Genomic DNA, 23,656 nt, shown 5'->3' on the forward strand with positions numbered 1-23,656 from the left:
TCTGGTTCATAATAATATTAGCCTGGGAAATCATTCCTGATAGTCACATGTTCTCTTACTCTGAGGTTCTGTCTACATATAAAATACCATGTACGGGAGTTTGTTATTATGATTCTTAATAACTCGATTAGATCTCAGGTCTCTTTTCTATATTTCATCACTTCTTCTGGTCGTACTAGAGAAATTAGACTACTGGTTCAGAGGTCGTTTCTTCCCCATATGTTGTGTCCTTTTAGAATAACCGCTTTGATAACATCCCATCAGGGGCAAAAAGTGTGGACTCTTGTCTTCTAAACATTGAATTACAAATATGAGGATGCATCCTATAAAACACTTAATCTCTTCTATCTTACCCAGCTTTATTTTAAAAAAGATATTTCAGTGCATTGACCCTTTATGTTGCTTTTGCAGAGCTGAGGGTGAATCTGTTTATGTACACATGCAGCTTTGATCAATGTTTTTTTTCTTCATACTAAATTTCTCTTTGTCATACTAAGAGGTTTTGTTTGGTTGCTGCAACTTTGACATAAACAAAAAATAAAAACAATTAAAAACAATATTTTTGGATAAACCAAAAATTTTAATGAATACATTTATTTTTTTTCAAGCATTTTTTGTACACAATATTTAGGTGTGAATATTTCTCTGTTTGGAACTTAAATCCAAATTGTCTTACTGTATTATTTGTTTGATACTTGTACAATTTTATCTGGTGTTACATATTATAAAACTTTAACTAGCGTTACATATTATAAAATTGTAACTTAGCATTAATTATTATAAAATTGTAACTAGAGTCACATATTATAAACTTTTAACTAGAGTTACATATTATAAAATTGTACCTGGTGTTACTTATTATAAAATTGTAACTAAAGTTACATATTATACAATTGTACCTAGAGTTACATATTCTAAAATTGTAACTTAGCGTTACATATTATAAAATTTTACCTGGTGTTACATATTATACAATTGTACCTAGAGTTACATATTCTAAAATTGTAACTTAGTGTTACATATTATACAATTGTACCTGGTGTTACATATTATAAAATTGTAACTTAGCATTACATATTATAAAATTTTACCTAATGTTACATATTATACAATTGTACCTGGTGTTACATATTATACAATTGTAATTAGCGTTACATTTTATAAAATTGTAATTAGCGTTACATTTTATAAAATTGTAACTTAGCATTACTTATTATAAAATTTTAACTTCAGTTACATATTATACAATTGTACCTAGAGTTACATATTCTAAAATTGTAACTTAGCGTTACATATTATACAATTGTACCTGGTGTTACATATTATAAAATTGTAACTTAGCATTACATATTATACAATTTTACCTGGTGTTACATATTATACAATTGTACCTGGTGTTACATATTATAAAAATGTAACTAGCGTTACATTTTATAAAATTGTAATTAGCGTTACATTTTATAAAATTGTACCTGGAGTTACATATTATAAAATTGTAACTTAGCATTACTTATTACAAAATTTTAACTTGAGTTACATATTATACAATTGTACCTAGAGTTACATATTCTAAAATTGTAACTTAGCGTTACATATTACACAATTGTACCTAGAGTTACATATTATAAAATGTTACCTGGTGTTACATATTATAAAATTTTACAACTATTAAACAAATGATACAGTGACAGTTGTAAGGGCTTTGAAGTAGCTGGAGGTAGTCAGATTATAGTTTAGGTATAGTTTATACCCCTGGTATTTCAAGATGAAAAAACTCGTTGCGATGATACTGCGCATGTCTGATTTTAAAGCATTTCTGGTGGCGCTATTTTGAAAGCACGGAGCAGTCAAAACAAAATGACTAACACGTACTTTTTAAGTTTAGCGAAAACAGAACAGTTAATAAGATAATTATAAAGGCTACAAATAGGTGATAACGTGGAATTACCGGACCCCTTAAATCAGACATGGAGGCCACAACTTTTCAGCCAGGACATGAACCTCCTACCTGGAGTACCGTATGCAGTTATTATCTGGCTGAGACCTAGTGATCTACACGAGAAAAGCTTTATCAGAGATTTCAAACTAATCGTAGTCTGGATTCAGACAATTCATTCATAAGCGGAAAGATTTGGTCAGACAGTGTAGTGGACGTTTAATGTTGTTTGATGTTTGGAGCGTCACACGCTTTTATATACCTATTTTGTTTGGGTCGTTGTTATGGTAACCGGGGACACGCAACAGGCGTTGCGCTTGCTTGGTCAGGTAAGTGTGTTTGTCTAAGCTAATAATGTCACATCGCTAACTGAATGCTATTATATTGTAGGGAGTGAAATGTAAGTTTATAAATAATGTACTACAGCTGTAAATAAGATCTGAGAAAATGCAACCAGAACAGTGTGTGTGTGTGTGTGTGTGTGTGAGAGAGAGAGAGAGAGAGAGAGAGAGAGATGTGAGATATGAGATTCACTGTTTAATCCGCTGTGGTTAAATCTTTATAACCTATCTGATCTCAAACTACTTCTTCTTTTGGCTTCTCGTATTAGGGGTCGCTACAGCGGATCATCCGTCTCCATACCCCCCTGTCCTCTACATCTGCCTCTTTCACCCCAACTACCTGCATGTCTTCCCTCACCACATCCATAAACCTCCTCCTTGGTCTTTCTCTTTTCCTCCTTCCTGGTGGCTCCATCCTCAGCATTCTCCTACTGATATACCCCATGTCCCTCCTCTGCACATGTCCAAACCATCTCAATCTCGCCTCCCTCACCTTGTCTCCAAAACGTCCTACATGCGCTGTCCCTCTAATAAACTCATTTCTAATCCTGTCCATGCTCATTACTCCCAACAAAAACCTTAACATTTCAGCTCTGATACCTCCAGCTCCACCTCCTATCTTTTACACCTGCAGGTGTTCTGCAAATGCTGTGACGTATTGCTTTTACAGTTCTGCAATTAGGCATTACAAAATCGTATTTTTTCTTAAAATTTTCCTGATTTCATTTCTCATGCATCCACAAAGAAACTGGAAAATGACTTGTTCTTCTGTAGTCTGGTTCTGGAGTTTTAGAATAAAATCAAAATGAAGGTCATTTTTTTCAAATGCTCTTTCTAAAGCGAAAATTAAATGACCAGAAGGTACCTGGACCCTGGTCTGAGAAACATGTTTTGACATTTAATCGCAAGAATATTAAACTGTTGCAATATCATTATGTAAAAGACGTCTCAGGCCACTGATGTTTGTCCAAGAACCAAAGATTTCATCACTTTCTTATATGAACGAATAATCATCAAATGTATATATATATATATATATATATATATATATATATATATATATATATATATATATATATATATATATATATATATATATATATATATATATATAAGGTTGGAGGCCCACAACATAGACATATGTCTTTGGATGCAGTACTATTAAATTTACCCTTCATTTGAACTAGGAGACCCAAACCTGTTCCAGCATGACAATGGCCCTGTGTACAAATCCAGCTCCATGAAAATATGCTTTAGATGGGTTGGAGTGGAGGATTTTGAGCAGCCTGTTTTAAAGCTCTGACCTCAACCCTACCAAACACCTTTAGGATGGAACGCTGACTGCACCCCAGGCCTCCTCACTTACAGGAGTACCTGCTAACACCCCTGTGTCCGAATGAGCACAAATTTGCAGAAGTACTCTCTAAAATCTAGTGGAACACTTTCCCAGATTAGTGGAGCGGATTATAAGAGTAAATTGGGACTAAATGTGGACTGTAATGCTTAAAAAGCACATACCATACTTATGACCAGGTGTCGGCAAACCTTTAGCTAATATATATATATATATATATATATATATATATATATATATATATATATATATATATATATATATATATATATATATATATATAGCTAAAGGTTTGCCGACACCTGGTCATAAGTATGGTATGTGCTTTTTAAGCATTACAGTAGGGTAGGGTTACAGGGTTGAGGTCAGAGCTTTAAAACAGGCTGCTCAAAATCCTCCACTCCAACCCATGTAAAGCATATTTTCATGGAGCTGGAATTGTACACAGGGGCATTGTCATGCTGGAACAGGTTTGGGTCTCCTAGTTCAAATGAAGGGTAAATTTAATAGTACTGCATCCAAAGACATATGTCTATGTTGTGGGCCTCCAACCTTTTAGTAACAGTTTGGGGAAGAAAAACATGTGTGTACTTAAGACTTAGCAAATACACAAGGAAGACCTCTATTGGTTGAATTGAAGTACTGGTTAATGTATATTTATAAATATCTCTCTCTCTCTCTCTCTCTCTCTCTCTCTCTCTCTCTCTCTCTCTCTCTCTCTCTCTCTATATATATATATATATATATATATATATATATATATATATATATATATATATATATATATATATATATATATTAGGGCTGACAAAAGTAATGTGTTAATAACAGGTTATGCCAATGCATGCAGTGCGCATTTCTATTTGGCAATTTTTATTAAAAATATAAATAAATAAATATAATTGAGGCGAAATTAAAGCCTTTAACGTAACACATTTATTTATGATGTCCTTTCTTTACTCGGATATAAAAAAAAAAATTAAAGGAAACTTTTTTTTGTGATGCACACATCCGGCATTTAAAACCGTCCGTGTGGAAACATAGAATAAGATCCATTTGGTGCCCTGATGATTTAAGTCATTTAAAACACCATAATTACTTAAAAACATTTACTTGGCAACTTTACTCCGTCGAACGCTAGCGACAGTGGGGCATCTCACAGAGCGAGAGATACGCTCCTCCCAGCTGCACGTCCAATGTATCGTACATCGTACGCTGCTGCCTGTGCTTGTTGCGTAAAATGTTTTCATATTTTTACAATTTTGTCATGTCGCTAACGTCATCGTAAGTTAAAAAAAATTGTGTCGAACCATCGTAACTCGGGGACCATCTGTATATATCTATGCTGTTTATACAAAAGTGTGCTGTATGCTACTCATACAAAAGCCACCCACACTTCTTAGTACTGAAGCATTCAAGATCCCATTTTGTGTTACTTTCAAAGCCGTATTGGGAAACATCATCAGTGATTCGCAAATTTATACAGAGTAATAAATGTTCCTGTTACTTCACTTGGCTAATGAGAAATCTACCTAAATAGTTCCAATGTGCGCTTGTGCAGTTGTTGCAGGTCTCTTACTGAGAGGCACCAGCTTTACACTTCCCTTTCCCTTATTGTTAGCTGCAGAATAAACCCTCACTATCTCTCACACACTAATCTCTATTAGCACACAGCCCAAATCTGATTACATCTCTGCAAGAAACTAACAACACTCTCAACCATCTGCTAGCCATCACTCACTCACACACACACACACACACACACACACACACACACACACACACACACACACACACACACACACACACACACACACACACACACACACACACAGGAGTAATGAAAGTGCATTTTTTAATTGGTCTGAGTGAAAACAAGAGCTGTAGACCCTGAAATACACTATACAGTATAAACAAATGATAGTGGACACATGACCATTCACAAATATGAGGGCCATTCACAAATATGAGGGTCTTTCCTAATCTGTTGCCAGTAAATTCTTTACTGGAATAAAAAGGCACAAACCTGTCCCTGCGTGACAATTCTCCTGTGCACAAAGCGAGCTTCATTAAAATACCCCAAAAAAAATGGAATGCAAGAAATGTCCTTCACAGTGCCCTGACCCCAACCCCACTGAATAACTTTTGGAATGAATTAAACACAGACTGTCCCCCAGGCCCCTCGTCCCCCAATACCGTTGCCTGATCTAACTAACGCTCTTGTAGCTAAATAAGTACAAATTCTGAAAGCCCTGACCAATTTGTCAACAGGGGGTGGAGCTTAGTATAGCAGCAAAAGGAAGACTATATGTGGAATAGAATAGAATAGAATAGAATAGAATAGAATAGAATAGAATAGAATAGAATAGAAATTGTATCTATGGGTTTGATAGTCAGGTGTCCACAAACCTTTGTCTATATATTGTATGCTCAAAGAAAAAATTAGGGAATCCTGGAGACATTATTATAATAATTATATATTATTTATTTGTTTGTTTGTTGAGTTGTTGAGTTAGTTGAGCAAATACTACATCATACTGATAATACTAACATTATTCGAATGCACACCTTTTTATTAAATGTATTTTTTAAAGACGATTGCAACTTGGCTGTTCAACTCAAATCTTCTGCTGCATGCTGCGTTGCTTAAAATGCTGATTAACCATGAGCAAAGATTACACAAATTAACTCGGATGCCGGCCATCCAAAAATAGCTATGCCTGTGTCAGAGATAATCTTTTCAGTGACCGGAGCTAGCAGCTCGCCAGTTCCACATCAGGATCGCATGAAATGTGAAGTGAGGTAAGATGAAATTTTATCTACATTTTTGTTTATTTGAATCGCCGCATCATGGCAGACTTTGCATAGTAAATATTAACATTGTGCAAAAAATAAAGCTAGTGCTAATAATAAGGTCTGAAGAACAGTCTGTACATGTATATGGCGTATTAGTTCCTCAGAGCCATTAAGAGTAAAGTGTGTCGTGACAGAACACTTCATAATAACCGTCATATTATGAATTTCCATCTGGAAAACATTTAAATGATCGTTCTAATATAATATATTCGATTCATACATGCTTTTTAAACACCCCATTCCACATTTAGTCTCCATTTGCCTGTATAATAAACTCCACTCTTCTGGGAGGATGTTCCACTAGATTTTAGAATGTGCTTGTGGGGATTTGTGCTTATTCAGCAACAAAGGAGTCCTGATGTAGATGAGGTGAGGAGGTTCAGGTTAGGTTCAGAGCTCTATAATCAATCAAGGTCTTCCATAACAACTCAAGTGCAGTAATCTTCATTGAGATCGCTTTGTGCACAGGGAAATTGTCATACTGAAACATATAATTATGTGGTTACAGTTTGGGGAAGATCAAATATGGGTGGAAAGGTCTGGTGTTTATATAGTGTTCTGGAAATCTGACCATTATCTAGATTTAAATGCAAATGTCTTAAAATTGAATATAATCAGACCGTATTTGATAAGCCAGGATATACAATGCAAACATAGTATAAAAACAAATGTTTAAATAGAGATGGCACAGTAATGTAGCAGTAGCAAGACACTTAAATAAAAGCTCCTCTATTTGCAGGAATAATAGGCAATGATGAAAGAAAACGACATTAATTTATAATTGTGTGTGTATTCAATAGCAGGTCTGATTGACCATGAACACTCCTCCCCATCATGACCCACAACAGCCAGATGTTTTCTTGAGGAGCACACAGACTCCTCCTTCAAGACCCCTACCTGCATCCAAAAACTCAAAGAGAGTTTGTTTTCACAAGAGCGGAGACCCATCGTTTTCTGGACACTGGGTAGTCATCAACAGTCGCACGTTCAAGACGTTTGACGCGCTGCTGGACGCCCTTTCAAACAAAGTGCCTCTACCGTTTGGGGTACGCACCATCACAACACCCAAATGTACACGCGCTATCCGGAGCTTAGACGATCTGCAGCATGGGGCCTCTTATGTGTGCTCGGACCAAAGAAAGGTCAAACCCCTGAACCCTGATGAGATAAACCGGAGGCATGTTCCCTGGAACAGCACTAGACCTACAAGCGCAGAACGTCACGGACGCAGAGGACTGATCCGGCAGATGGTCAGAAAGAATGAAGCGGGCAGGATGGCGAACATGGCTGAAAGCTCGGTGACTGTGAGAACTCCGAAAAGGCTTGTGGTTTTTAAAAACAGGGATCCCAGCTCAAAGTGCATAGTTGTTTTGCAGAGGAGGACAGCTCCGACTTATGAGGCTCTCTTGGAATATCTTTCCCAACTGATGCAATTCCCTGTGGTCAAGCTATACACCACTGATGGCAGACGAGTGAGTGCTTTAATAATGCTGTTTTAGCCTAAATCTAGTATATTAAAGATGTGTTTGAGCTCTTTAGTTCTACACCCATTATGTATAGTCTCCAGGTGGTCAGTATGCTTCATGCCTAAATCATCATATACCCAATTCAAAAAGCATCATTTGAAATAGTACAAAACTGTCCACGCATATTTAAATACAATTAGTATAAGCCCAATAGAAAATGCAAACAAAAGACCTGGGCCCAAGCTTTTTAATTGTCTTAACAACAAATCATTGATCAGAAAATAATGCTGTAATGCTGTAAATGCTGTAGATGTCTCCCTGTTCTCTCAATCCTCGTTCCATTCATGAGTTTATTTATGAGGCTGCATTTTTTTGGGGAACCTTGTGTACACACTGATATCTCATATATGTCTCACTTTTAGATACAAAAATGCAATTTAAGTCTGTTTCTAACTTTCCCCCCCAGACTGTTTGGATAGAGAAAATGTAAACAGGCAAATCGTTGCACAGGAGCTCTCAGAAGTGCATTTGTGCTCATTTTCTGAGCACTCAATGATGTGTTGTTAAGATTATTAGAGACTTAGATATACTTTATTGATTACACCTTATTGCGTATATGTATGTTATATGTACTTTGTCCTTTTTTGCCCAGGACTGTAAACATTCACACCTCATGCAATTAATTTCTTCACTTTGGTGTGTATTTTATTATTTGAATTGTATCTGGCTATGGAGAACTTGCAACCATTAGTTCGATTTGAATTTACACTTGATGATAAATGACGTATTCGTCTGGCGTATATGAATAAATGTCTGAAAACTCCCAAATATTAAGACCTGACAGCTCTGGTTGGGAGTAAATGTTACAAGAAAAATCACAAATACAACTGAAAGGAATAAGTCAAGTCAAGTCAAGTTTATTTGTATAGCGCTTTTCACAACAGACATTGTCTCAAAGCAGCTTTACAGAAAACAACAGTGAAGGTGAATGGTGTGCGTTTGTCCCTGATGAGCAGCCGTGGCGACAGTGGCAAGGAAAAACTCCCTTAGATGATATGAGGAAGAAACCTTGAGAGGAACCAGACTCAAAGGGGAACCCATCCTCATATGGGTGACATCAAAAGTTTGGTCATAAATCTTTCAACAATACAGAACAATTTGTGATCATCATAGATCCAGCATCAGCTTCTCCATGCCAGGGCCTTTAAACACTCGGCATCTACTTCTCCATGATCATCCATAGGTCCATAATCTTCACGAGGTGGGACGTGACTGGAGCTGGCCAAACCTCAGGATGCCTCGGGATGGGGAGAGAAAGAGAAGCAGTGGAGAGGAATTAGCGTAGCTGCTGTTCATGATATTAACAGCACAAGTTGATAATGTGCATGTGATCAGATGTTCTGGAGCACAAGGTTGTGATGTGATGTGTGTGATGTGTGTTATGTGTAGGCTTTGCTAAAAAGATATGTTTTTAATCTACACTTAAACTGGGAGAGTGTATCTGAACCCCGAACACTGTCAGGAAGACTATTCCAGAGTTTAGGAGCTAAATGTGAAAATGCTCTACCGCCTTTAGTGGACTTTGCTATTCTAGGAACTACTAGAAGCCCAGAGTTTTGAGATCTTAGGGAGCGTGACGGATTGTAGCGTGTTAAGAGACTGGATAGATACATGGGAGCCAAACCATTTAGTGCTTTATAAGTGAGTAGCAGTAGTTTGTAGTCTATTCGAAACTTAATAGGAAGCCAATGTAGGGACGATAAGATTGGGGTTATATGATCGTATTTTCTTGACCTAGTAAGAACTCTTGCTGCGGCATTCTGAACTAACTGAAGCTTGTTTATATAACTGTGAGAACAAATGTACATTATTCCATTTGTAGGTTGAAGGTCTGCCCGCCCTGATCCTGTGCTCTGGTGTCATTGTAGCAGCTGGTAATGAACCTTTTCAGCAGGCTAATTTCAAACTTCATGCATCCGCTCAACCCTCACGCTCAGTCATATCTGAAACCACGGGGTCTACAAAGAAACAGCCACGTAAGCTCTTCAATTAGTTCTTTACTGACAGTTCTAATGGTGTTGATGGAGACTAATGGTGATGATTTACAGTGCATTCCAGATGTGTCAAATCAGCATTGTGTTTATGGTGATTTCACGACTTAAACCATAGTTCACATAACAGGTAGGAATGTTTATCACTGGAATATCCATAATTGTAAACGAAAACACAGACACAGATCAATACCAGGAGGTTAAACTAGAGACCAGGCAACAAGGAAATATGGGTAAGACATGGACATTAACAAAGATCTATCGCTGGATCGCTAGATCGATGGATGGATGGATGGATGGATGGATGGATGGATGAATGGATGTATGAATACAAAAATACATACATAAACAAACCTCATGTATCTATCAATATATACACACACATATATATATATATATATATATATATATATATATATATATATATATATATATATATATATATATATATATATATATTAGGACACCTGACCTTTCCTGCCATATGTTGTTTCCTTCACTTCACTTCACTGTGCAAACAAAAGCGAGCTCCATGAAGATATTGTTTACAAGGTTATGAAGTGAAAGCTATTGAGTGGCCTGCTATAAAGCTCTGATCTCATCCCTACTAAACACCTTTGGGATGAATTAGACCAGGGACTGCACCCCAGGCCTCCTCACCTCACCTACACCAGTACCTGACTTTACTAACACCCGTGTGGCTGCTAAACACAATACAAAATCTAGTGGAAATTTTTCCTAGAAGAGTGGAGGGAATTATAAGAGCAAATTGAGACAAAATGTGGAATGAGTATGGTCATATCATACTTATGACCAGGTGTCTACAAACATTTGGCAATAGACTGTAAATAGATACATAGCAAGTGAAAATAAACAAAATAATCACTAAATAAAGAACCTGAACTGATCTCTGAACCTGATCACTGATTCTATAAGGCATCTATGGCATTATGAATTTTGCTTTGCACTAGGTTAGTTTAGTTTAAAACCTCTGTTCATTGAGATGTTATAAGAAATAATGAGGCAAAAATACATCTAAATAAACACATGACATCCACAGAATCAACATTTCGCATGACGGATGTGGACATGTGTCTCTAGCATCATTACAGGAAGAGACACGCTGCTGTTAATCAGCCAGTCATCATTTAATATTCTTTGTAAGGCTTATAATCATGTCCAACTGAATGTTTTATGTTTGGTGGAAAAAAAAATGTCTAAATAGAATGACATAATTATTGTTGCATGTTTGATCTCATATCACTTATTCAATGTTTAAATCTTTTTGGGTTCCAATAATTATTCAAAGCAACAATTAATAATAAAAAATTATTATAGCGTATAATGTAAAAGTGCATTCATTAATTAACGCAATATTTGTTTGTTTGTTTTCTTCTTTGTACTCGAACTGGAAATTGGAAAAGCGGTTCGACAAAACTTAACTAGCAGTAGACCAAGATCAAGAAATTTCTCATTATCGTCGGAAAGATATTTCGTAAACCAGATCAACATGTCACTAAATGAAAGTCGCTCCAGTGATGTGAAAATGGGATCGATGGTGAACGTGAACAATCAAGCACTTGAATCAGAGGAGATAAAAAACCGTGACTTAATGACTGGATTAGAGGAAAAGGATTGCGTAATTATACCTTCAGAAGATGAGATTGAGAAATCGTTTCGAGTGAACCATGATGGCAGCATGACCGTGGAGATGAAAGTGCGTCTCACTATAAAACAAGAGGAGATGATTCGCTGGACCACCACAGTGAGCCGAGCCGGTGTTAATAGCCAGAAGATGGCAGCATTTTCACAGCCAATCTCAAACTACAATGCCGCAGATAATAAGGATAATAATAACAACAGAACAAGAAAGTCAAAATTAGACGGCTATGAATCTAAAGGTGTAAATACACAAATCTTTGAACCAAACAAATTAAATAAACAAGGAGAATGTGGAAGTGTCATCTATGAGGCCTTCGAAAAAAAACATAAAGCACGTTTCAGGAGACTGCCCACTCCAGGGCCTAGGCGTGTCCGAAGGAAAGAAACTTCAGTGGAGAATATAAAGAGGCCATCACAAACCGAGGTTCAAGAAAGCACAGTTGGTGCATACTCACATATAGAGCATACAGCTGAAAGTGAGCTGTCGGAAGGGTACTGTGTTGTCAGTCATACCAGCTCTAGCAGTGCAAGACCTGTACCAAAAGCCAGGAAGAAGAATCTGGAAAAAGCCAAGTGCAATAAGACTCATTCCTCTCTCTCAGGGATGGCAGAGGTTCTTCAGTTGCACAGCAAAGGAACGGAGATTACGGAAACTATAACGCATATTCATCAGTCGCAGGATACACGTATAAACTCTTCTGCAATATCCTGGGACGGTGAGGACGGCGGGTGTGAATTGACGTATCAAGAACATAAAAAGCCTGCTGAATCAAGGCCTCGATCTTCACGCAATGATTGTGAAACTGATCTTACCAATCCATCTGAGAGTTCTGGTTCTGGTAATGCTAGGAACAATAAATTGTTATCTATAGTATCTAGCCAATCAAGCTATTCCCAAAAAATAAGCAACAATGCATCGTCTTGTAACGACTATGAAATTCATGCGAGGTGTGAAACCTCAGAAAAAGGGGTGGAGACATCAACTAAAGAGGACTTTCAAAATAAAATGACAGACAAGCGTCTGCTTCTAAAAAGCATTGTAAAAGACAAAAAGCAAAACAGTACTGTTGAGGACTTTTTAAAAAAACTAAAATATAACGATTCTCCAGAATCACATAGATGTACAGAAAGTGATAGGCGAAAGGTTAAAAAGCGAAGGAAAATTCAGTTACCGAGGATAAATGCATTGCATAGTAACTCGTTGATGGACACAGCTCAACGTCATAGTGATATGCAAAGGCTTCTAATGAAGGAACGATTAGACATGATCCCATTATCACATTTAGCACCTTTCATTATTCTAACAAAGCAAAGGTCTGGGAATGGCAGCATTACAAAATCTGTAAAAAAGTGCAAGGAGTTGAGTGAAAGTGTTTCTACGCCAGTGCTCCATTCATCTCCCTGCAACGTGCACCAGTATGTGAAAAGCTGGTTGGAAAAAATTCACCCTGAGTCAATACCCTATATGGATGAGTTAAACCCACATGAATCTAGAGCTAGATTTCAGATTGAAAGAGATTTCTCTGACGTTTCAGAGATGAGATATAAATCAGAGGAAAACTCCGCCCCAATGAATAAGACAATGTCTCGACAACCTGTAAAAATTGGGTGTGAGGGGGGGCCCGTGGAGACACAGCACCTGAGAAGATCTAAATCTATGACAAGTGTAAAAATACATGCTCCTGAAAAGAAGATTGGCGCAAGACAGGATAAATCTTTAAAGAAATTGATTTCCAAATTGCCAGACACTGGAGGTGATGCATCACCTAACACACAGCTGAACCGTAGGTCAGGTATGAAACAAGTTTTGGAGCATTTATGTTCATCTGTCCCATTAATCAGAAGAGCCTGTAGTCATTCTCATTTATCATCCTTGGAGAAGATGAAGAAATCCAGCAGCCTTCCTGACTTCTCCTCACAGTTATCCTCGGTTTTTTGCTCCCCATCTAAGGCTCTTCTCTCCTTCCTGACAGTGAAGACTTTGAGAGATGGAATCGCCAATTATGCCGATAAGGAATCGGGTTTTGCAAAAGCTAATAACTCGAGCAGCAATCCAGAGGCTCTGCAGGTCATGCAATCCATCCAAAATCTCACCAAAATAGAGAATGAAGAAGAGCTACAATCCAGCCTGGTGAATCTCCATAGCTCAACTTCTGCTCAGTTAAAGAGGAGCTGGAGAGATTTCCAAAAGACAAATGATATCAAAGAAAGTCCCTGTATATCACCAAGACACTCAGAGTTTAACTCAGAAGAGGACGTTCAAGATAAAGAGCATAGATTTGGCATCAAAGAGGTAATGGATGAGCTAAACATGTGTGAGGATCTCCGCAGAGAGGTTTCTTTACTAGTTAGGAATGAATGGACTCGTTTTGGTAGAGCAAAACCAACTAAAGAGCATTCTGGTCTTGAAAAAGAAACCACCAATGTTGCTTGTGAGAACGTCGATGATTTGGGGAGCTTCTTAAAGGGAAAAGCAAGACATTTAGAAAAGAATCAAAGTCAATCTGCTGATATTATAACCACTAAGCCTGCATTATTATCAGCAGAATCTCAAGACCTGCAGCTGCTCGAATCAAGTCCCCATAATCCTGCACTTCTGAGTAATGCACTAGTAGTGGATGAATCAGACTTGAAAACTGTCCAAACTGAGGATATGACTAACCAGAAAGGACTAGTTATAGCATATAAAAGTGAACTTGTGGATGATGTTAAGACAAGCCAGGAATGGGTTCTAGAAAATGAACCAAGCCAAGCAGATCTATGTGTGAAGAAACAAAAGATGATGGACAATGTCCATATGATTGATGAAAGGAACACAGAGGATGAGATAAACCAAGTTGATGAGGTTCAGGCATCAGATTACAGTCTGGCTAATCTGAAAGACAAAGTGAAATGGCAAGAAGATGCAAGTTGTATGCAATCAGAATCTGAACTGCTTTCTCCCTCTTCAGGAACAGAGGCAAAAAATGTCAGCTCAAACTCTGAGGTGATTGTTACCCATTGTAAAAGGGCAGATTTTACAGATAGCTTAGAAGGATGTGGCGTAAATGTAAAGGAGGAGAACATCTACTGTGAAACTAGAGGACGTCTTAAACAGCCGGATGTTATATCAGTGGCTTCAGAAATTGACACTGTAGAAGAACGCCACCCGAACAACGGCACTATCCAAACAGAAGAGAAAGATGCAATGTATAATGAGTCAGCGGCATCTGACTTTAGTGTAGATGAAGCTGATCCACAGAGTCATAATGATAATAAATATTATGAGAGTAACAATAACCTTGAAGAAACAACGTGTAGCATGTCAGAACGTGTAAATCCAACTGCTGAACTACACCATTCTTCGGCATCCGATCAAGAGATTGAACGATCCGACCACAAGTCACCGTCTTGCACATGGCATGAATCAGATCCTGAATATGAGCTCCAGAAATCAGAGGAAGAAAGTGTGAAACACTTTTATAACGCTAAATATAATGATGAAGAAGCTGATAGCAATGAACATTTTGATGCAGAACCAAGCCCTCTTCTACAGCTGGATCAAGAAGATGAATATTTAGAGCCTTATAAAGGTCATGAAGCGGTAACTGAAATCGATCTCCAGACATTGGAGGAGAAAAGTGTTAGTAAGAATCTGACTCATCCTGCTGAAGAGAAGGATGATGGGACTGACAAACATGATGGCAATCAGAGCAATGCATTGGATACAGACAAAGACTTGGATACTCAGTCACACCACTGTTTGGAAGGTGTTTCATTCAGTGACTTTCTAAACTGGGAATCGTGCAAAAGTGAGAAAAAACACAAAGCCCAGCAAGATTCTTCAGGAAAAGAAGAAGCAGATATGGATAACAATGTCCACATACTCAATAATCTTTGTCCAAACACAGTGTTCCCCCAGCAACTGCTGGATTTTCTTAACTTAGCACTAAAGTCCTCTGCTCTGATTTTCACTTATAACCCAAATGGCTTTCTACGAATCGAGCCAGACAGATGCAAACAAGGGGCAATGTCTTCATCCAAAAGCGATGTGGACAATCATAATGTAAGGGGATGTCTTCCTAGCCCCAACACATCTGACCTCTCTGATTACAGGCCTGATACATCAGACAGTGGAGGAGACCTGCTACAGGATTCTACAGATCTTTTAACTGAGAGCGGAGAGGATGAGGAAGAGAGACGGGTAATTTACCGAAGCCATAAAACAAAAACCCAGGATGATGGTTCGAAGAAACCTTATTCTTTAAAACAAATAGCTAGACCTGATTTAAAAATCCTCAACAGTCCTGCCTCTGTGGTTGACACTTCAGTTCAGGACCAAATCTTCAGTAACTCTTCAGACTCCTTTGGAAATTCTGAGCTTGCACAATGTCCAGCCTTTAATGCAAAGAATGACTCTGGGGAAGGAATCCTGATAGACAAAGGGAGGTGGCTTCTTAAAGAAAACCACCTCATTCGTAAATCTCCCCCTGTTCAAATGGGGATGTATGAAAATGGGGATACGACATCGGTTGACACAGGTCAAGAGAACACAAGTGAAGATGCACCTTACGCACCTTGTGGAAGAAAAACGGCCCCGCTAGCTGCAAGCTCCTCTTCTGAACTGGAAGACATGACCAAGCCGTCCACACCCAAGTGTGCCTACTTCAATATGGTCCACAGTAGCGACTCTGACCCTTTATTGGATAACCAGAACATTCCCAGTAATAAAGGAAGAGGTTTCACTCGAAAAAGCAAGGAAGTGTCACCACTGGGAGAAACATCGAAAACGCAACCAAAGAAAAATGGAAGCCTGCCATCTTTTACATCTGTTGACTTTAAACTGGCCGCCGGGAAAGTCCATCCAGAAGACAGCGGGGCATCTAGTGCAGGGGGGGAATCTGCAAGGTCTCCGAGCGTAAGGTGCAACACAGCACATGAAGAAGAGCCGGTACAGAGTCTGAGTCTTAGATGTGGACAGCATTGCCCTATACTATAAACAACTTTATATGTTTTTTGCATATAAGTAACTGAGGTATTGTGACTCTATGGAGTCGCTTTATTCATACGAGAGTTTAACCCTCTCGGGTGCCTCCATCAATAGAGTTAATTGGTGGTAAAACATGACAGTCGACTGTTTTCACCAAACAGATTGCACAAATGATCACACTTGAAAACCTAAACCATTTTAAAGTGCTTTGGCTGGTGAAGCATTTTCATCTTTGAATTATTGTGATTTCAAATAATCATTAACAGCCGAAGGAACAAATGGAAATCTGATATCAATAATGTACTGTAAATCTTACAAATAAGACATAGAAAATGGTGGTACAACGAGCTGCTAAAGTATTTTTGTACATTGCAGTAAAGGTATGTTTATTGCAGATCATTTATGTTTATATAAGTGTTCACAGCCTTTTTTTGTTTTGTTTTTTAATTCTTGAACATGTACTGTATATGCATCCCTCATCCTATTTTGTATTCCTAGGTGCATTGAATCGTACGATGGATGCGAAAACTTTAATAAACATTAGAGTTTTTCTCCATGTTAATTGTGTGAAGCGATATGAGCACACGTTATCCACAATTATAGTTTAATCCTTTACTAAATCAGTTATGTATATAACTTGCTGACGTGTAACAAACTGCATCGGCCAAAAATAAAAAAGTTTCAGGCTGATACACTTTGGCTTCAACTTAAAAGTTCCATGTCTGCTCAAATGCTACCAATACTTTTAGTAATAGGTTTAATATAGTTTTACACTAAAGCTGACCTTATGATGAAAAAAAGTACCTACAAATATACATATAGTTACAATAAGCTGTTTTAAATTATTGAGCTGTCAGGTGAGAATTAAACAAAACCTTGTAGGTACTTGATGGATGTGTATGGAATGAGAGATCCACAGTTTAGAAGAACTGCACATGAAAACTAAAACGCTATGCAGAGAAGCTTAGAAAGACTGTATCGTGTGGAAATGGGTGTAAACCTGATGCTCATCAAAAACACCACTCTATAAAAGGGAAAGACTTGAGAGTATAACACTTCAGTCTGAAGATCAGTGTGTCTATATAGGAAGCAGTGATTGTGAATCAGTTTCACCTGTTTTGGGGCAAAGAAAAGTGACAACAGGTTCACTGGAGAGTCCAAAGCAAGAAAATAGTGTTTTAGGTGGTGACTACAGACAATTGCATTCTCCTTGTCGGATTTGTGTCTAGTTTTGTGTTTTGTTAGGGTCCTTGTCACTACTTGAAGCATAAGGCAGTTCCTGCAACCCAATCGGGTTACACAGGTCGTCTAGCTCCTCCTGGGTGGCATTTCCACACATGACATCACAAAGAGGATTGGTGTACCTTCCCTACAGTTCGACCTACAGTTTCAAGAGCAAGGAATAGATACCAGGAGATGGTCTATTACAGAAGGAGAGCTGGACCAGGGCTGTAGAAGGCCAAGAGCAGAAAGGTGGGGGCTATACACACACACACACACACACACACACACACACACACACACACAGAGCGAGGTTGTAGAAAACTTAAAAAATGAGCAGGATTATAAAATCAATATCGTCAAGTAAGACGAAATTTTGGACAAATGTACTGTATAATATTACACTCATATACGCCAAACTTTAAAAACTTTTGTTTGCCATTTAACATGATTTATAGTTATACCGTTTTAATAGGAAAATACCCGAAAAAGGTCATTTATTCTTTGCGTTCTTAAGTCCAAACTCAAATTATTTCGCTACTAATGTAATAAACATCTTTGATAAATTTAAAAAGGTTATGATTTATTTATTTATTCATTTTATATTTATTCAAACAAGCTCCTGGGATGTGATCAACTGTTGTATTTATTGTAGGAAATGTCAGTAAATACGATGCACTACCAATATATGTAAAAAGAGTTTTTAATACAATACAGGGAATGCAAGTACAGGTTGTAGTGAGTGTGTGACACATTCTGGCCAAAAAAAAAGAAAAAATTGTAATACTTTCATTTAAATACATACAATGGGAAAAAAAAAAAAATCAACAAGGTCCAGCACTTCAGTCATCCCCATGTGCAGCTTAACCACCACTGTAAAAGAGGTTCGATATCATCAGACACATCACTCAGTCAACACAAACGATCAGAAAGAAATCCCAAAATGTGTAGGTTCTATACACACTTTATAAGGCATACTTACACAATGATGTTGTTGATGGGAATGTGGATGAGCTTGACGAAGAATCCGATGAAGCCCATGATTGCGAAACCAATCGCTGTGGCCATGGCAATCTTCTGAAACTCTGTATACATTTAAACAGGACAGGAATAAATCATAAAGTTGCACCCCAGCTTTAAGTGCTTTGAATAGAAGTGCTTTCAATAAGTGTTTTATTTCTCACTAATTTATCATTGATTATTGAACACCATCATTTTTTTTCACACTTTAAGCTCTCTTTTAATGGCAAGGAACATCCTTGGGGCAGGTTAGTTCCAATATATCCATATTAGAGCTGCAACAACGAATCGATAAAAATAATAATCGATAGTTAAATTTGATTAGTTGGGCTGCTAAAGTTACGGGTTGGGCGTGACTCGCAAGATAACACATCTGCTTGCAAAAATGGCGGACAGTACAGGGTCAATCGGCAGCAGGGAAAAAAAAAAAAGTGTGTCCCAAGTCATCCAAGGCATGGGAGCATTTTATATTAAACGCAACAAAGAAAACTGTACCTGTAAGTTATCGATAATTATATATCGGTTATTCAATTAAACCGGTGTGAACAAACACTAAAACTAAAAGCAGCAACGAACAGCAGCAGTAAACAATCACACTTTTAGTCACTGTTGTTTTTTTTTCCGAATGCTTATGCATTTGTACACCAATTCATTATTTTCCTTTTTATTAATTTAACCTGTTTGCTTGCTGCGTTTTTCCGTTTCATTCTCTTTTTATAGCATTCGTCTTCCACAACAGTAACTTATCTGTTTTCAAACGTGATTTACTGCGGCTTTTTATTATTTTTTATTATTTTTTTAATGCTTGTTTTTAATGTTTGTATATTACATTTATTTTTGATTAAATTAATTAGATATACTAGATGCTTAAATCTTCACAACTGAGCAAAATGTCTATGTACTTTTTAAACAAAAATTGTCAAAATTATGGTGCATTGTATTTTATATTGATTTTTTTTAAAGCATAGTTGTCAACTGGCCATCGGCAAGATACAATATAAATGTGGATTTACATAAATTGCTTCACCTTGCATACTCACATGCTGGTTATTTTGGTTTGTTTTTTAAAGAATGAAACAACTCAGCATGGGTGAATTTGTTTAAAGGGGAAATCCCACATGCCCTCCTCAACAAGCAGCTACTATAAGCTTTAAAATGCCTAAACCCTAGATAGTTAAACTCACTATGTGGCTTTTGCATTTTTTAAGTACACGTTTATACAAGAATATGCTGAATTAGCATTTTATATAGTTATAATAAGCAAAACGTCTATTAAAGCAAAAGGTTTTATCCGATTTATAGAAAATAATCACAATAATCATCTGACTAATCAATTATCAAAATAATCATTTGCTGCCGCCCTAATTCATATATGAATAGTCATTCCCACTCCAGCCTCTCTTCCTATCTCAGAAACAAACAAACAAAAAAAAACTGTGGAATACCTACTGGCTTTAAAACACCTGAGAAACTTTCTATGTTCAGTTCTCCATCTGCAAGCTTCCCCCTAACACAAAGAGTTGCTCAGTAGCTCCTAGTTTTATAACCACAAATGACTGTATAAGACTGTAGAAAGAACATAACTTATAATCTTACATTCCAGTGCTCATGTTAGTTCTCATTCTCCAGTGTTCTGTATTGTTTAAAGACTATAATCACACTCTTGGTATCACCCAAATGAGGATGGGTTCCACTTTTGAGTCTGGTTCCTCTCAAGGTTTCTTCCTCATAACATCTAAGATAGTTTTTCCTTGCCACAGTCGCCACGGCTGCTCATCAGGGATAAATGCACACCATTCACCATAACTGTTAAATTCTGTAAAGCTGCTTTGAGACGATGTCTGTTGTGAAAAACGCTATAGAAATAAACTTGACTTGGATTTACTATTCACTATTCCTTATCAGTACATCATGAGGACGTTATGAGCAGCGTTCGCTTTCGTAGTTCCTCTAAATTCCTTACTATATTTTTTTTTTACTCTAAAACAATATATATAAAATGTGATCGTATTCATACAAGCATGTCATTGAAATGACGTCCAACCCTCAGAACTGAGAATGTAACTCAGAAATGTTACTTGTGGCCATATGATTGTTAAATTTGAGTGATACATTGACAGTTTTTTGTGTACTAAATATGAAATAAGGAGTTGTTGAGCTAATATGCAATCACTGAAATGTCTGATGTGATGTGATTGAACTGCTTGTACCTTTCCTATCAGGTTTTGTGCACCTCTTCACCAGTCTGATGGAGTCCTTCACAAACTGCCTTCCAGGCTCTACAAACTGCATTACCTGATCCATCACTAGGGTTTGGCTGTGGAATAACGTGTCAGCATTATTAAACAATTATTATCCCCTGAAACACTGTAAATATGAAGCTTGTGTTGCCATGGCAGCACAAACGTGTAGTCTTATCACAACGTCAGCACAATCACTAACATTTTCAACAATCATTAACATTGACTATACAATTACCTGATCCCTGATAGGTTTTAATACATTTCGTAAATGAATTAAAAAACTTACATACCTTTTAAGGATCTTTTCCGACACTCGAAGGCACACGACTTTCCGGCAACAGCTACTGTGACAAACGCTCCCGAAAATACACGTATAACTAACTCGAAGTGATGACGTTGCCCTAACCTCGCGCATGCGCAAAGCGTACAACTTCGCCTCTCCTCCTCTTTCTCGTCACAACCGGAAAAGCGTCAACGTTCCCACGTGATCATGGAACGCTATACAACGTGTACAACGTGTGCCATGTACATAATTGCGCGATTTCTTGACACACAATCACTCTGTAGCTTCAAAATAATGACGCTTTAAACGGTATTATATAAACACGTGACCAATGACGATTGTAGCTTCGTAGAAAAAGCCACGTTTGTCCACGTGACAACTCGGCACCGTGGTTTTATTCATACGAAAACTCCTAACACGCGGATTCGTGTCTCGTTCAAGCAATTTGCGTGAATTAAATGTATTTTTATAAGTGGAAACCGCAACGTAACGAGCGTTCTGTATATTACCAAATGTAGTACACATATTTGACCACCAGGTGCCGCGAACGTGCTCTGCGTGAATTACCGTGGAACGAGCAAATGCCAAACATGTAAATGACGTGTTTCTTCTCTAATCTGTGTGGAGGAAATGTGGTTCGAGTCGTGTTCAAGCAATTCGCAATATGAGCGAAAAACAATATGTATATATATATATATATATATATATATATATATATATATATATATATATATATATATATATATATATATATATATATTTCAGCTGTAAGCGATCTAAATGAACAAAATATATAAAATATTTTATATGTGGAAACAGCAAAGTAAACAGCCTTCTGCATATTACTAACTGTAGTTCACATATTTGACCACCAGGTGTCATGCGTGAATAACCATCGAGGAATTAAGAATTTCTTCTCCAATTTGTGTGGAGGAAAGAATCATTGCTTTAGTTTGCTTTTATAAATGTCTATAATATCACATTTTGTGCCCTGTTTGAGAATGTTATAAAAGCCTTCCAATGCTCTGAGTTCACACTACACACTTTAATTCTATCCAAGCTAGTGCTACTACACCTCTCTGTTAACATGTAACTCATTAGAAACACAAAAAAGATGAACAATGCTGTACACACTATATTATAGTGATAACCTGAAGCTTTCTGGATCTTAAAAATATTTTTGCAAATGTAATTTTAATCTGGCACAAAGTATAATGTGCAGTCATGGATGTGCTGTTAGTGGACGCTTCAGAGGGATTGTGACTACAGCTCGGCTATTTACACTGAACATGCTGAAAATTCATAAACTTATTCATTTTTCTTTTAAAGAACTGGAAACGCTTCACTGTAATTTCCATGCGCTTGTGGAAAGGAGAGTGAATATTTGACTGATTTGGGTACAATCCAGGAATTAGTCACTAATTAAAAAAAAAGAAGGTCTTAAACATCAGTACAAGAGGGCTGGTGTAGAAGAAAAGCAACCTCTTGCTAAGCTTTGCAACATCTTAATGAAAAAGCTCATGTTCATGCATAGGACAGAGGGACACCTGAGGCGGGGTAAGGAAGGAGCAAGGAAGTGTGCTGCCTTTATTTCCAACCCATTCTCCTTTACAAAGAAGCTTTTGCGTGATCAGCATATTGGTAAACTTGTGTGTTCAATTAAGGAGGTAAATACCTTTTTTCAAAACACTTTGATTGATCCAGATAAAGACCTGGAACTGGAACCACACAAAGCTCTCATAAGCCCCAATCGCCAACATATAAGTTTGCTATGAGGGAGCCCAGCTCGAAAGAGGTTCAGAAGGTGGTGAAAAGAGCCAGATCAGCCTCTACTCCAGGGCCTAGCGGGGTTCCATACATTGTGTAAGCGATGCCTGCAACTCCGGCGGTTTGAGAGGGATCTGGTGCAGAGGAAGATTTCCTCCTGAAAAACAATTATATTGATACTTCTGTCCAGACGGGTGCAATTCCGGGTGTGCCTGGCTGTTTGAAGCACACAGGAGTGATCACACAACTTATTAGGGAGGCTTGGGAAAGGAGAGGAGACCTTACTGTGTTATGGTTAGACCTTGCTAATGCGTATAGATCCATACCACAACAATCACATTGTGCTCGCTCTCCAGCGACATTATGGTCCCAGCAAAATTGTGGACCTGATCCTGGGTTAATACAGCAACTTCAGGATTAGAGTCACCTCTGGGTCAGATATGTCAGACTGGAATCAGCTAGAGAAAGGCATGATTACTGGCTGTAC

At 37.6% G+C, this 23,656-nt stretch overlaps 2 protein-coding genes across 4 annotated transcripts; one reads left to right on the forward strand and one right to left on the reverse strand.

Annotated features, from left to right (window-relative positions):
• The first annotated feature begins 4,953 nt into the window (after window positions 1-4,953).
• On the forward strand, window positions 4,954-17,323 carry LOC310726429 (uncharacterized protein). Of its 2 annotated transcripts, none has more exons than XM_083541965.1 (4): window positions 4,954-6,433; window positions 7,288-7,959; window positions 9,836-9,989; window positions 11,429-17,323. In XM_083541965.1, exons 2-4 carry the CDS (start codon window positions 7,303-7,305, stop codon window positions 16,642-16,644), a joined length of 6,027 nt encoding a protein of 2,008 aa, XP_083398091.1. In that variant the 5' UTR covers window positions 4,954-6,433; window positions 7,288-7,302; the 3' UTR covers window positions 16,645-17,323. The 2 variants fall into 2 exon arrangements, with proteins under 2 accessions (XP_083398091.1, XP_083398092.1); XM_083541966.1 differs by having other exon boundaries at window positions 7,291-7,959.
• A 1,220-nt stretch (window positions 17,324-18,543) lies between these two features.
• Window positions 18,544-21,568, reverse strand: LOC310726464 (protein transport protein Sec61 subunit gamma-like; the record flags this gene model as incomplete). Of its 2 annotated transcripts, none has more annotated exons than XR_014533764.1 (3): window positions 21,087-21,124; window positions 18,839-18,941; window positions 18,544-18,729 (listed from the first exon to the last, which is right to left on the reverse strand). XR_014533764.1 is itself a non-coding variant. In XM_083542055.1 (3 exons), exons 1-3 carry the CDS (start codon window positions 21,532-21,534, stop codon window positions 18,835-18,837), a joined length of 339 nt encoding a protein of 112 aa, XP_083398181.1. In that variant the 5' UTR covers window positions 21,535-21,568. The 2 variants fall into 2 exon arrangements, 1 of the variants encoding a protein (XP_083398181.1); XM_083542055.1 differs by lacking the exon at window positions 18,544-18,729 and adding an exon at window positions 21,410-21,568 and having other exon boundaries at window positions 18,835-18,941; window positions 21,087-21,193.
• Window positions 21,569-23,656: the final 2,088 nt, after the last annotated feature.

This window comes from Silurus aristotelis (genome assembly GCF_946808225.1).
Source record: "Silurus aristotelis genome assembly, chromosome: 5".
NCBI lineage: Eukaryota > Metazoa > Chordata > Actinopteri > Siluriformes > Siluridae > Silurus > Silurus aristotelis.

Bases quoted from the DNA above. Each gene is read 5' to 3' on its own strand.
- LOC310726429 (XM_083541965.1), top strand. From the start codon at position 7,303: ATGAACACTCCTCCCCATCATGACCCACAACAGCCAGATGTTTTCTTG. The intron at 7,960-9,835 runs GTGAGTGCTTTA...TTCCATTTGTAG, and splicing joins ACACCACTGATGGCAGACGA to GTTGAAGGTCTGCCCGCCCT. The intron at 9,990-11,428 runs GTAAGCTCTTCA...AAATTGGAAAAG, and splicing joins GTCTACAAAGAAACAGCCAC to CGGTTCGACAAAACTTAACT.